Below are 14,403 nucleotides of genomic sequence, written 5' to 3'. Positions count from 1 at the left end.
TTCAGGCTACTGCATCCGGAACTGAACCGGGAAGGGGACTGTACGAAGGGTTCTCCAGGATTCGAGACTTAGTTTGGGAATGGGGGTGATCGCTCACAAACCCTAAGTGGAATCGGCCAGTGTTTTTTTAAGTTTCAGCTCCGTTCTTTCCCAGCTGCAGACCTAGGCCTGGCTTTCTCTGCCTATAAAATGGGTTAATAAGCACAACTGAAAACTAGAGGGTGTCCCTCAAGTCGCGATACATCAGGGAAAATGGGAGATTGTAGCTAAGTATACTTTTATTTACAAAATATTCATTGTAAAATTTTACAAAGAATGGCCAATATGGAGAGAATATATATATTTTTTTTTGTAGAGACAGAGTCTCACTTTATGGCCCTGCGTAGAGTGCCGTGGCCTCACACAGCTCACAGCAACCTCCAATTCCTGGGCTTAAGCGATTCTCTTGCCTCAGCCTCCCGAGTAGCTGGGACTACAGGCGCCCACCACAACGCCCGGCTATTTTTTTTTTTTTTTGGTTGCAGTTCAGCCGGGGCCGGGTTTGAACCCACCACCCTCGGCATATGGGGCCGGCGCCCTTACTCACTGAGCCACAGGTGCCGCCCTGTAGAGAATATTTTGTAAAATTTTGGAATGAGTATTTTTTTTAAGACAGTCTTTATGTCGCCCTCAGTAGACTGCTGTGCTATCAGAGCTCACAGCAACCTCAAACTCCTGGGCTTAAGCAATTCTCTTGCTTTAGCTTCCCAAGTAGTTGGGACTATAGGTGCCTGCCACAATGCCTGGCTATTTTTTTGTTGTAGTTGTCATTGTTTGGCAGGGCCTGGCCAGGCTGGAACCTGCCAGCCCTTGTGTGTGTGGCTGGCGCCCAGCCTGTAATTTATATATATATATATATTTTTTTTTTTTCCCCAAGTTTTTGGCCGGGGCTGGGCTTGCCACCTCAGGCATATGGGGCCCTACCCCTTTGAGCCACAGACACCATCCTGTATTATTTTTTAAATAGTTACATTTAGCAGCAATCTCCCATTTTCCACAATGTGTGCCGACTTAGGATACCTGGTAGAATGTAAAGTCCATGGGCGCAGTAACCTTGATTAATTCATGGGGTTTTTTCCGCTTGTGACAGGCTCAGTCTCCTGCCTTGGGAAATAGTAGAAACTCAATAGGCCAGGCAGGGTGGCTTCTGCCTGTAAATCCTAGCATTTGGGGGAGCAGAAATGGAGAATGCTTGAGGCCAAGAGTTCAAGACCAGCCTGGGCAACATAGGTAGACCCTGTCTCTACAAGAAGTAAAAATATTATCCAGGCATAGTAGTGTGCGCCTATGGTCCTAGCTACTGGGGTGGCGAGACAGGAAGATTGCTTCAGCTGAGGAGTTTGAGGTTGCAGTGAGCTGTGAGATTGCACTGCACTCTAGCCCAGACAACAAAGAGGCTCTGTCTCTAAAAAGAAACACAACAGATGTATGTGAAACAAATTTGTTCTACACATTCCCCCCAAAAGAGTTGGGGAGTCAAATGAAATGGCATCTGTTGGGCGGTGCCTGTGGCTCAGCGAGTAGGGTGCCGACCCCATGTACCCAGAGGGGTGGGTTTGAACCCAACCCCAGCCAAACTGCAACAAAAAAATAGCTGGGCGTTATGGTAGTCCCAGCTACTCAGGAGGCTGAGGCAAGAGAATTGCCTAAGCCCAAAAGCTGGAGGTTGCTGTCAGCTGTGACGCCACAGCACTCTACCAAGGGCAACAAAATGAAACTCTCTCTAAAAAAAAGAAAAAGAAATGGCATCTGTCAGGGCTTTGACCAGCATTATCTTCACAGACCCAACCCATCCTGTGTTAATGGGGCAGAGATGCCAGTAGTTGTAGACCAGTTGCTGAAGAGGCACCAAGGAAATAGGAAATTATAAAATGCTGAAGCTATGGACTCTCTCAGACACGCCCCCCCCCCCCCCCCACTCAAGACCAGCTCTGGAGAACAGTAATCGTTCTCTAGATTGAACATCCCTTGGTATGTGTGAGGTAGGTGGATTCAAGTGACTTCGGAATGGTGAATCTGTGGGTTCTGATCAGGAAGGACAAAGAAACATGTTAATCTCCCTGGGGAAAGGGTATACCAGGCAGGTCTCTCCTCCACTCTTCTGTTACTGGCTTGGATTTGGTGAGGGACTTAGATGGAACCAAGAGCCTCAGATGAACTGGGAACAAATTCTTCACTTTCCCTTCTTTTCCTGGCAGTAGGCAGAGCTCTTGCCTCACTTGGCTTAAAGAAAAATTAGGGCCAATTGGTTAGAGAATACAGATGAAATGGGTCCAAACACCGCTTGAGATAGTCTTGAAAGTTGCCATCAATCAGGGACTCACTCTGATGGGATCCTGCTCCCGCACTTGCAAGGAAGTTTCCACACTAATGAGGTGTTGTTGAACTTGGGTTATCCCATTTGGGGGCAGCTGTGTATACAGAGCCCAAAGCTGACTTGGTCAGCAGTGGGGTCCCTGAGAGCCATTAGCCCAACCCTTTCAGTTCTTGTACTGGGCAGTGGGCTCACTCCACTTGCTGCCTAGGCCCTTCGACGCAACCACCAAGAAATGATGACATGGCTAGCGAGGCTGACAGTCTTGCTGTAATTGGGAGAAAACGGGCTGCAGTATATTTGGCAGATTGAGTCACCAGCAGCCAGTGTCAAGGGTTGTGCAGGCAGCAGCTGAAGGGCTCAGGCCCCCCTGCCTCACATGGAAAAGAGAGGAAGAAGAAAAGAGGTCAAGTTATAACCCAGATGGGAAAGTTGGTCCCTGGGACAGTTTTGCTTCCTCTCCTCACTCAAAGGAAGGGGGCAAGGGCATCATTTCTCCTTGCTGCAAAGTTTCCTTCCAGACAGGCTGGAGGATTTATAGAAATTTCCTAGTGGAGACAACCTCCCCTACTGGCCCCCAGCTGGCCTCTGCTCTCTTCCAGCCACTTCACAGAAGAGTTGAAATCCAGAACTGTGTGTGTTTCATGGGCCTGAGGGTGGTGAGGGAGGACAGGATGGCCCGAGGCAAGGAGTGGGAGATTGGGGCAGTGGCCATTCCTAGCAGTTCCAGGGAAACAGGGCCTTTCTTCCAAGTACCCTGCACAGGCTCAGTGGCAGAAGTGGCCACCTGCCTTTCCAGGAGGGCTCCAAACCCCCATGGAGTGCCTCAGAGTGAATAGGGTTCAGGCAAGGAAGACCACAAAGATGATGAAGAAGACAATGAGGATGAGGAAGATTTTGACCATGAGCCACCGGTTGGAGGTGACTGACTGGAAGTACTTGAGGATCTCTGAATGGGCGGCCTCAACATCCAGCTGGGCTCCTAGCACGTTCTCGTCGATCCTGGGGATAGGGCCGGGAGAGGAGGAAACAAAAGGACACTGGATTAAAAAGAATGCTGTTGAAGTCTATTTATTGACATGGAAAGATGGTCACATGTGGGAGTAAAAAGTATTTATATACAGTATGATCCCATTTTGTGTGTATTTGTGTATACAAAAGGCTCTAGAAGGGTACTAAAATGTGTTGCCCTGCTACATACTAGCTTACTAAATTAGCCCCTTCAACCTCAAATGCCATTTTTCTCATGGGCAAAATGGAGATAACAACCCTACGTCATCTCAGGTTGTGGTCATCAATGAGTTAACAAACAGAAGTCCTCAACTAGTTGCTATGAACTATGATGATGCCACAGCACTCAACCCACAGTGACAGAATGATACTGTCTGAAAAAAAAAAAAAAGTCTTCAACCTGTAAGAGTCTCCAAAATGTTATCTAATTTTTGTTCTTCAGTATTTACTTTTTTAATCTGGTGAATGTGTTGCATTTGTAGTAAGGTAGGGGAAAGTTCACAAACTATTAGCCAGGAAATCTTGGTTATAAGTGAAAAAGAAAGAAAAACTTGATGTGGACACCAAGTCAGGTCATAAGAGAAGCTCTAGATTAAGAAGAGAATGTGTCTTGCCAGGGTACAAAAAAGCCCTCAGAGGAAGGAAAATCTCTTGAGAGATTACTAAGAAAAAGAAAACATTCCCCAGGCAATCTGCATATGCAATCCTAAAACCAGATACAATCTCTGGTCTTTACAAAGGATATCCCCAGAAACAGACCTTTGTGAACCAGGTACAGAAAATCTAGTGGGGCCTGGCAATCCAGTTGTAAAGTGAGAAAGAAGGTTAGGGCAGGGGCTACAAGCCCATGGTCCTAGGAAAGTGGGAAAAGTGATCACGAGCTCATCTTAGTGTCTCAAATACAGAAGCCTGAACTATAATTCCCTATTCAGGTCAGAGAGGCTAACTATTGTCAGGTTTCCTAGATTCTGGCTATTATTGTATCTCTCAGTATACATCTGTTTTTTCATATTGAATAACTCATATTAGCAATTATGAATGGGTTTGCTTAACAAAGCAGATAAACTTAGAGCTTCCAAGTCGGTAAACACATTGATGTTGTGGGAGGACAGTGGGCCCAGAGGGGATATGGAAGCTCTGTGGCGCCATTCCCCATACTTTGACATACATGTGTCTTCCATTTTATCATTCCTGAGTTGTATGCTTTATAATAAATTAGCAAACATTAAAAAAAATAAACTTAAGTGTAATCTGGGATATAAAAGATTTTAAAAAAGAATCCATGAATCAAAACTAATAGAAGGAAACTCTGGCGGTGATAAAACAGCAATTAGTGCATTATTGAGAGGAAGTAGCAAGAGAATTAGAAAATGGAAGTGAATAAAACAGAAAATAATGGCATAGGTGGAGAGGACTGAGAAAAAGAGAAAGGGGAAAGTGTGCATGAAGAGGACGACAAAACACTGTATATGGAGAGAAAAAATATAAAGTAGAAAGCAATCAGCAATAAGCAGCTAGTTCCGAACAGAAAGGATGGATGATGAAACTTATGTGAGAGGACCAGAAGGGGAGTATGAGAAGGTGGGACCAAAGAAACCCCAAAACAAACAAACAAACAAAAGTTTAAACTAAAACATTAAGAACTAGCAAGACTGGCAACAGCCATGAATATTCATGCCTGTAATCCTAGCGCTCTGGGAGGCCTAGCTGGGAGGATGAGCTGAGTAGTTCAAGACCACCCTGAGCAAGAGTGAGACCTTACCTCTACTAAAAATAAAAAAGAAGTAGCCAGGCATTGTGGCAGGTGCCTATAGTACCAGCTACTGAGGAGCCGAGGCAGGAAGATCTCTTTGAATCCTTGAGTTTGAGTTGCTATGACCTGAGCTGAGGCAACAGTACTTTAGCCTGGGCAACACAGTGATTCAGTCTTAAAAAAAGGGTTTCTGAAGCAGAGTAATGGGGTCATGTTAAGAAGACATAGTAACAGCTGACTTGAAGTGGCTCCATATGGTCATATTTAGGAAACCCGATTGTTATAAAGAACAATGATGGGCCAGGTGCAGTGGCTCAGACCTGTAGTTCCAATATTTTGGGAGGCCAAGGAGGGAGGATTGCTTGAGCCCAAGAGTTCTAGACCAGACTGGGCAACATATTGAGACTCTGTTGCTATCCCTCTCCACCCCACCCACCCCCCACAAAAAAAAAAAAACAAAAAAGAGAGACAAAAAAGAAAAATTAGCCAAGAACAGTGGTGTGTGCTGTAGTCCCACCTACTCGGGAGGCTGAAGTGGGAGGATTGATTGAGCCAGAAATTCGAGGGTATAGTAAGCTATGATCTCACCACTGCTTTTAGCTTGGGCAATAGAGTATGACCCTGTCTCTTAATAATAATAATACTGCCAGGCATGGTGGCTCACACCTCTAATCCTAGCACTCTGGGAGGCCAAGGCAGGTGGACTGCCCGAGCTCCCAGGTTCAAGACCAGTCTGAGCACAAGAGAGACCCCATCTCTAAAAATAGCTGGGCATGGCTCAGCACCTGAAGCTCAGTAGTTAGGGCACTGGCCACATGCACCAGGGCTGGCGGGTTCCATCTCAGCCTGGGCCTGCTAAACAACAGTGACAACAACAACAAAAATATAGCCAGACATTGTGGTGGATGCCTATAGTCCCAGCTACTTGGGAGCCTGAGGCAAGAGAATCACTTATGCCCAAGAGTTTGAGGTTGTTGTGAGCTATGATGTCACAGCACTCTATCGAGGGCAACATAGTAAGACTCTGTCTCTGAAAGAAAAAAAAAAAACAGCTGGGCATTGTGGCAGGTGCTTGTAGTCCCAGCTACTCAGGGGGGCTGAGGCAAAAGAATCACTTGAGCCCAGGAGTTTGAGGTTGTGGTGAGCTATGATGCCATAGCATGCTCCCCAGGGCAACAGAATGAGACTCCAGTCTCAAAAAAAAAGAGTTGGGCAGCACCTGTGGCTCAAAGAGGTAGGGCGCCGGTCCCATATGCCGGAGGTGGTGGGTTCAAACACAGCCCCGGCCAAAAACTGCAAAAAAAAATAAAGTTATTTTACAGAAAAATGCAAACTAATAAACACAGGATAGAATTACAAAATAACCATTTTGTAATATATAATCTAACAACAGCCCCGGCCAAAAACTGCAAAAAAAAAAAAAAAAGTTATTTTACAGAAAAATGCAAACTAATAAACACAGGATAGAATTATAAAATAACCATTTTGTAATATATAATCTAACAAATGATTCAATCAAGCAAGGATCATACAGTGGGAAGCTGGTGCTCCACTTCCTCAAGTTCCACAGTGTGGATGCAACCAACTGTAATTCAAAAATACTTCAGCATGGTGGATCACACCTGTAATCCCAGCACTTTGGGAGGCCAAGGTCAGAAACTTCCAGAGGCCAGAAGATTAAAACCAGGCTGCGCAAAAACCAAACCAAAACAACAACAACAAAAAAAATAGGCTGCACAACATAGCAAGATCCTGTCTCTCAAAAGAAAATTAAAAATTTTCAAAATTGGCCAGGTGTGGTGGCTCATACCTATAATCTTAGCATTCTGGGAGGCTGAGGCAGATGGATTGCCTGAGCTCAGTAGTTCAAGATTAGTATGAGCAAGAGTGAGACTCCATCTCTACTAAAAATAAAAAAACTAGCCTGGGTTGACAGGATGAGATTCTATCTCAAAAAGGAAAAAAAAAAAAAATTAGCCAAGTGGTGGCTTGCAACCACTTGGGAGGGTTATGTGGGTTATTTGGGAGGCTAAGGCTGGAGAACCACTTGAGTCCAAGAGTTTGAAGTTGCAGTGAGCTATGACTGCTTAAATAAGTGACCAACTGGCATCACTACTGTACTCTAGCTTAGACAACAAAAAAAAGACTAAAGGAAGAAATCAGGATGGTTGCTGTACTGAGCACGTATAGACTTTTTTTTGTCATTATTCCATAAACAATACACCATAACAACTATTTGTCTAGCATTTACATTATATTAGGTATTACAAGTAATCCAGAGATGATGTAAAGGATAAGGTTATACAAACATCACATCATTTTACAACAGTGACTTGAGCATCTGTGGATTTTGGTGTCCTGAGGATGTCCTGAAGCCAATCCCCACTACCCCAAATCTCATGGTCACCACCTTAAAACAAGTGACCAAACTGGCATCACCAATAAAGGAATAACCTTGTCAAGTGCCAAATAATATGTTATCATGCCAGAAATATTTAACTTAAATGTATATATGAAGAAACATTGGACAAAAAGTTAATGTCATGAAAAATAAAGAGACATATCAATTGTATACAATGCATGAATCTTGCCTTAAGATTAAACTGAAGGAAAAATGAGCTAAAAACTTTAACAGTTAGGGAAATTTGAATATGGACTAAGTATTGGATAGTGTTGCTGTTAATTTTCTTAGCATGGTAACAATACCATGGCTATTGAAGAGAATACCTTATTCTTGGCATGCCAAAGTATTTAGGGGTAATGTGATGTTTGTAAAGAGAGGGGGCTTTCCACTTGTATTCCCCCCCTCCATGGTCAGAGGCTCTATTCTATAAGTCTTTCCATCAATAAAAATAAAAAAAGACAAAGAGAGAAAGTAAATGTGATAAAATGTCAACAATTGGTGACTGCAGGTGAAGGGAGTATGATTGCTTATCACGCTATCCTCCTAACTTTTCTGTAATTTAAGTATTTCCATTAAAAATGGGAGAGGATGGGGAGGAAAATGAGTAACAATTAGATCAGTAGTTTTCACACCTTAGAGAAAATAGGAAACATCTTTTGATTTTCTAAAAAATGCAGATTCTCAGGTCTCACATCCAGAGATTATAGGTTAGAGTCCAGGAATCTATACACTGAAGAGCTCCAGACTTAAATCAGTAACTTCTAAAGAAAGTGCTAAAACCCAGATCCACTGACAAGCAGGGAGCAAACTTTGAATGTATGTGCCTATTTAAAAGATTGCATCTTGGCTGGGTGCAGAGGTTCAAACCTATAATCCTAGCCACTCTGGGAGGTGGAGGCTGATGGATTGCTTGAGCTCAGGAGTTTAAGACTGGCCTGAGCAAGAGAGACCCCATCTCTACTAAAAATAGAAAAACCAGCTGAGAGTAGTGGTGGGTGCCTATAGACCCAGCTACTGGGGAGGTTGAAGCAAGGGGATCACTTGAACCCAGGAGTTTGAGGTTGCTATTAGCTATGACACCACCGCACTCTAGTCTGGGGTAACAGAGCAAGACTGTCTCAAAATAAATAAATAAAATAAATAAATTAAAAAACAAAAGATCACGTATTTTCAAAATTTACTTTATTATGTATATGGTTGCCTATAAATTTCCTTTACTTCCTTATATCCTTTTCTTGCACCAATCTATTGTGAAATGGTTGTTGAGCCATTCAACTGAAACTACTCGCAATGATCCAGTTAGAATAATTCTAACTCCCTAATTTGCACACATTCTTACCCCACACTTCACTTCTCAGCAGCAATGAGAAATAACTCCTTCTTAAAATTCCTCCACTCCAGACTTGGTGCTTGTAGCTCAGTGGGTAGGGTGCCAGCTACACACTGAGGCTGACGGGTTCAAGCTTGACCTGGGTCAGCTAAAAACAACAATGACAACTGCAACAACAACAAAAAAATAGCCGGGCGTCATGGCAGGCGCCTGTAGTCCCAGCTACTAGGGAGGCTGAGGCAAGAGAATCACTTAAGCCCAAGAGTTGGAGGTTGCTGTGAGCTGCGATGCCATAGCACTCTACCCAGGGAAATAGCTTGAGTCTGTCTCAAAAAAAAGAAAAAAATTCCTCCACTCTACCCTCTAAGGACACTTTCTCTCTCATCTTCATCAACCTTATTTCTCAGTAGCTCTGGACAGATCCTTCCCTTTTCTGCATGTTCTCTGGCTCCATGGTCATCTGTTTTCTCACTTTATTCATTGTCCCTCAGTGGTCTATGCCTATGGTTTCACCAAGAAGCCATTGACTCCCAAGTCCTTATCTGTTGCTCACCCTCTCTTTTGAACATCAGACCAAGATTAAATGCCTGAAGGACTTGCCACTTGGTTGTACCAGGAAGTCCAACAGGGAGCACAGCATGTCCAGAAAAAACCTCATTCTCCTGACCCAGCATCAGTCACTTCCTTCTGTGTACTCTAAGACCAAACTTCCTATTGTGGCACACGTCATGTGTCCTGGCTATACTTCTACTTATGCCCTCAGCCACAACAAATAATTCTGTACTCCTAATCTAAGGCGCTCTTTTTCATTTCTGTGCTGTTTTTTCCTCACAAGGAATGACCTTTCCTTTCTCCTTTCTTGGCTGGCATTCCCCCTTCTACAAATCTTAGCATGGTTATCACTTCTGAGAAGGCCCCTTGCTCCCATCTAGGAGGTGCCTGCTCTGAATCCTCTAATTTTCTTCTCTTTCTGCCTATTATACTGAACTATTAGTGGCAATTTATCTCCCTTCTACTAGTGAGCTCCATGATGACAATGTTTTTTTACCTTTTTATCTCTAGATCCAGCAGGACAGCAGCAACAGTTAGCCAAACCAATGAACAAACGTATACCAACACTGAAAAATACTTGGGACTCTGTTTCAAGAAGACTAGTGTATAAAATTGTATATATGCTCCCAACTGTTTATTTTTATTTTTTTGAGACAGAGTCTCACTTTCTCACTCTGGGTAGTCCCCTGGCATCACAACTCATAGCAACCCCACACTCTTGAGCTCATGCAATCTTCTTGCCTCAGTCCCCCAAGTACCTGAATTACAGGTACCTGCCACAATGCCCAGCTATTTTTTAGAGATAAAGGTCTCACTCTTGCTCAGGCTCATCTTGAATTCTTTGAACTCAAGTAATCCACCCACCTTGGCCTCTGAGAGTGCTAGGATTATAATAGATATGAGCCACAGAGCCTGGCTAATTCTAACTATTTAAAACACATACACATTGGGGAAAAAACCCAAATTATCTTTTATAATTCTGTTTTACTGGATCTCTAATAATATTCTGATATTCACAAAACAACATGGCCCACCTTCCATAGGTCTCAGTTGAAGCAGTTAAGAATCAGTAAATTCTGACTGTAAGATCAAGAAAGCTATACTCACAGAACCTTATAAATGGCTGGTGCTCAATGTATAGCACATGAATGAATAAACAAGCAACCTTTTGGTTAGGCACAGTGGCCCATGCCTAGAATCCTAGAACTTTGGAAGGCTGAGGTGGGAGGATGCTTGAGACCAAGAGTTCAAGATCAATTTAGGCAACACAGTGAGAGCCTGTCTCTATAGAAGAAATAAATAAGAATAATCAGCTGGGCATGGTGGTATAGGCCTGGAGTCCCAGCACCTTGGGAGGCTGAAGCAGGTGAATTAATGGAACCCAGGAATTTGAGGCTGCAATGAGCTATGATCACACCACTGCACTCTAGCCTGGGCAAAACAAGACTCTGACTCTAAAGTTTTTGTTTGTTTTTTTTTGAGGCAGAGTCTCACTATGTTGCCCTTGGTAGAGTGCTATAGTGTCACAGCTTACAGCAACCTCAAACTCTTGGTCTCAAGTGATTCTCTTCCCTCAGCTTCCTGAGTAGCTGGGACTACAGGCGCCCACCAGAACACCTGGGCTATTTTTAGAGACAGAGTCTCACTCTTGCTCCGGCTGGTCTTGAACCCATGAGCTAAGGCAATCCACCCACCTTGGCCTCTCAGAGTGCTAGGATTACAGACGTGAGCCACTGTACCCGACCATTTGTTTGGCTTTTTTTGAGACAGTCTCACTCAGTCACCCTGAGTAGAGTGCCATGCTGTCTTAACTCACAACATCCTCAACTCTTTGGCTTAAGAGATTCTTTTGCCTCAGCCTCCGAATAGCTAGGACTACAGGCACTCATCATGCCTGTCTACTTTTCCTATTTTTAGTAGATATGGGTTTCTCACTCTTGCTCAGACTGGTCTCAAATGCCTGACCTCAGGCGATCCACTGGCCTCAGCCTCCCAGAGTGCTAGCAATACAGGCGTGAGCCACCAATCCAGCTTTTTTTCTGAAACAAGAGTCTTGTTCTGTCTCACCCCAGGTATAGTGCAGTGGTATCATCATAGCTCACAGTGATCTCAAACTCTGGGGCTCAAGAGATCCTCCTACCTCAGTTTCCTGAGTAGCTGGGATAATAGATGCAAGCCATGACCTCCGGCTAATCTTTTCTATTTCTGGTAGAGATGGGGTCTCACTCGTGTTCAGCCTGGTCCCAAACTCCTGACCTCAAGTGATCCTCTGGACTCAGCCTCTCAAGAGTGCTAGGATTACAGGCGTTAGCCAATGTGCCTGGCCTAAACAACATTTTAATCGGTGGTTCCCAAACCTAGATGTTCATCAGAACCCCCTAAGGAGTCTATAAAAAAAAATCGGCTTGGCTTCTGTAGCTCAGTAGCTAGGGCACCAGCCACATACTCCAGAGCTGGTGGGTTCGAACTGAGCCCAGGCCTATCAAACAACAATGACAATTACAACAACAACAACAACAACAACAAATAGCCAGGCGTTGTGGTGGATGCCTGTAGTACCAGCTACTTGGGAGGCTGAGGCAAGAGAATCACTTAAGCCCAAGAGTTTGAGGTTGTTGTGAGCTGTGATGCCATAGCCCTCTACCCAGGGCAACATAGTGAGTGAGACTGTCTCAAAAAAAAAAAAAAATTAAGCTTCTTGGAAGCCAACTCTATTCACATCTATTGGATCAGAATCTCCAACAGTCTTCTTTACCTGCCCAATTAAATGTATGAGGCTGCACTGGGCCTGTCATAGTGTCCCATGCCAGAGCAAACTGGCCCTAAATCATTGCCAGGCCTCTAACCATAGGCTGCTGGCACTGAAGTGGGTCGTACAGTGGGGAAAAAAAAAAAAAAAAAAAAAAAAAAATATGTATGAGGCTGCTTAGTGGTCTGGCGGTAGGAAACCTGTGTTATACAAATGTAGGTGTTCACTCAGTTTCACAGGGTCAACAACATAGGGTAAGAGTCTTCTGCTAGGTGCTGTAGGGGAAAGATCAACCAGGACTGGCTTTTGCCTAAAGGCAAAAGAGCAAGGTGTCTCATCTAAAGGGTACAATGTAGAGGTATATGGTGTACCTTCTGAGCAAAGGACTCAACTACAACTGTGACTTGACTTTACAAATGGAAACAAAGTAACCTAATTGCATGTACGCTCATATTAACCCAAAATTAAAAGAAAAAGAGGGTCAGGAAAGGTGACTGATGCTTGTGATCCTAGCACTCTGAGAGGCTGAGACCGGTGGATTGCTTGAGCTCAGGACTCAAGAGACCAGCCAGAGAAAAAGTGACACTCCATCTCTGAAAATAGCTGGGCACTGTAGGTGGTGGGCACCTGTAGTCCCACCTACTCAGGAGGCTGCAAACCTCCCACACTTCCGCTCTTCCATCCTCTCTACTAATGGTGTTTCTTCTTACTGAACTAAGAAGACTGAGGTGGTCTGAAGACAACTCCCACCCCCTACCCCTGCTCCTCATCTGTTACCCTCCTGCATCTACAAGACAGACTCTGCCTTCCTACTTATCACCAGCTCCTCTTACAGGCAAACCCTGAACTTTGGTATACAAATATACTTTTTTTTTTTTTTTGCAGTTTTTGGCCGGGGCCAGGTTTGAACCCGCCACCTCCGGTATATGGGGCCAGCGCCCTACTCCTTTGAGCCACAGGTGCTGCCACAAACATACTTTTATTTTTTCCCAATCTTTTGAAAAATCCACCCAAAGCCCCCAAACCTCTTGGCTCCCACCAAAGGAACAATTTGACCATTGAAAATAATCATTACCGGGGTGGCGCCCGTGGCTCAGTGAGTAGGGTGCCGGCCCCATATGCCGAGGGTGGCGGGTTCAAGCCCAGCCCCGGCCAAACTGCAACAAAAAAATAGCCGGGCGTTGTGGCGGGCGCCTGTAGTCCCAGCTACTCGGGAGGCTGAGGCAAGAGAATCGCTTAAGCCCAGGAGTTGGAGGTTGCTGTGAGCTGTGTGATGCCATGGCACTCTACTGAGGGCCATAAAGTGAGACTCTGTCTCAAAAAAAAAAAAAAAGGGTGGCGCCTGTGGCTCAGTGGGTAGGGCGCTGGCCCCATATACTGAGGGTGGTGGGTTCAGACCTGGCCCTGGCCAAACTACAAAAAAAAAAATAGCCTGGACTTGTGGTGGGAGCCTGTAGTCCCAGCTACTTGGGAGGCTGAGGCAAGAGAATCCCTTAAGCCCAGGAGTTGGAGGTTGCTGTGAGCTGTACCAAGGGCTACAAAGTGAGACTCAGTCTCTAAAAATAAATAAATAAATTAATTAATTAAAATAAAAACAAGAAAATAATCATTACCCTAACTGATAATAATAGAAAGAACAAATTAAAACCATAAGCCTATAATGATTCCCAAATTAAAGAAAGAATTTTTAAAAAATAAAAATTGTTTTATCACTCTTCATGGCAACTGCTCCATCAACAAATTACTCAAAAATACAGGAATATAATTAAGGTCTTTCCACCTGATTAAGCTGTACTCCAGTTCTTCCAGTTAACAAAGAAAAGTTCTTCTGTATGGAAAAATGCACTACAGTGAAATAAACTGAGACAAGCATCCTTAAATGGATGCCAGAAACGTGGACGGTTCTGGGGAAAAGGGTATCACAAACCATCTCATAAATGACTTGCTCATTATAAAGACAAAAATGTACTTTTAAAAGGAGAGCTATGTCTGTCACACCTTAATCAAGTGATTTTAATTGTCCTCATAGAGAAAAATGATTAAATGCCTCCTAATGAGATGTACTATGAAGTACACGCCTCCTGTGAAATATTCCTTCCTAAAATGTTTAATATATATATATACACTAAAACCATCAGACCCCACTTAAAATTTGCAGAAAATACAGGGAAAAGAAGAAGTGAGATAAATTTAGGGCACTGAACAGAGCACATAGCTTTCTCTCTTCAGAGTTAACTAAAGAAAAAGAGGG

General features: G+C 43.9%; 1 protein-coding gene and 1 pseudogene across 3 annotated transcripts in view; one reads left to right on the top strand and one right to left on the bottom strand.

Moving 5' to 3' along the window:
* Window positions 1-2,605: 2,605 nt before the first annotated feature.
* The window catches only part of STX5 (syntaxin 5), a 29,582-nt gene continuing 17,784 nt past the window's right edge, over window positions 2,606-14,403 (bottom strand). For all 3 annotated transcript variants that reach the window (XM_053562250.1, XM_053562251.1, XM_053562249.1), the window contains one exon: window positions 2,606-3,355. In XM_053562250.1, coding sequence (XP_053418225.1) covers window positions 3,196-3,355 — 160 coding nt within the window. In that variant the 3' untranslated portion in view covers window positions 2,606-3,195. The remainder of the gene's footprint in view (window positions 3,356-14,403) is intronic.
* Window positions 12,161-12,284, top strand: LOC128566214 (uncharacterized; annotated as a pseudogene).

This window comes from Nycticebus coucang, chromosome 14 (genome assembly GCF_027406575.1).
Source record: "Nycticebus coucang isolate mNycCou1 chromosome 14, mNycCou1.pri, whole genome shotgun sequence".
Taxonomy (NCBI): Eukaryota; Metazoa; Chordata; class Mammalia; order Primates; family Lorisidae; genus Nycticebus; species Nycticebus coucang.
The sequence above is the reverse complement of the archived record's forward strand: the minus strand, read 5'-3'. Positions and strand labels throughout refer to the sequence as shown.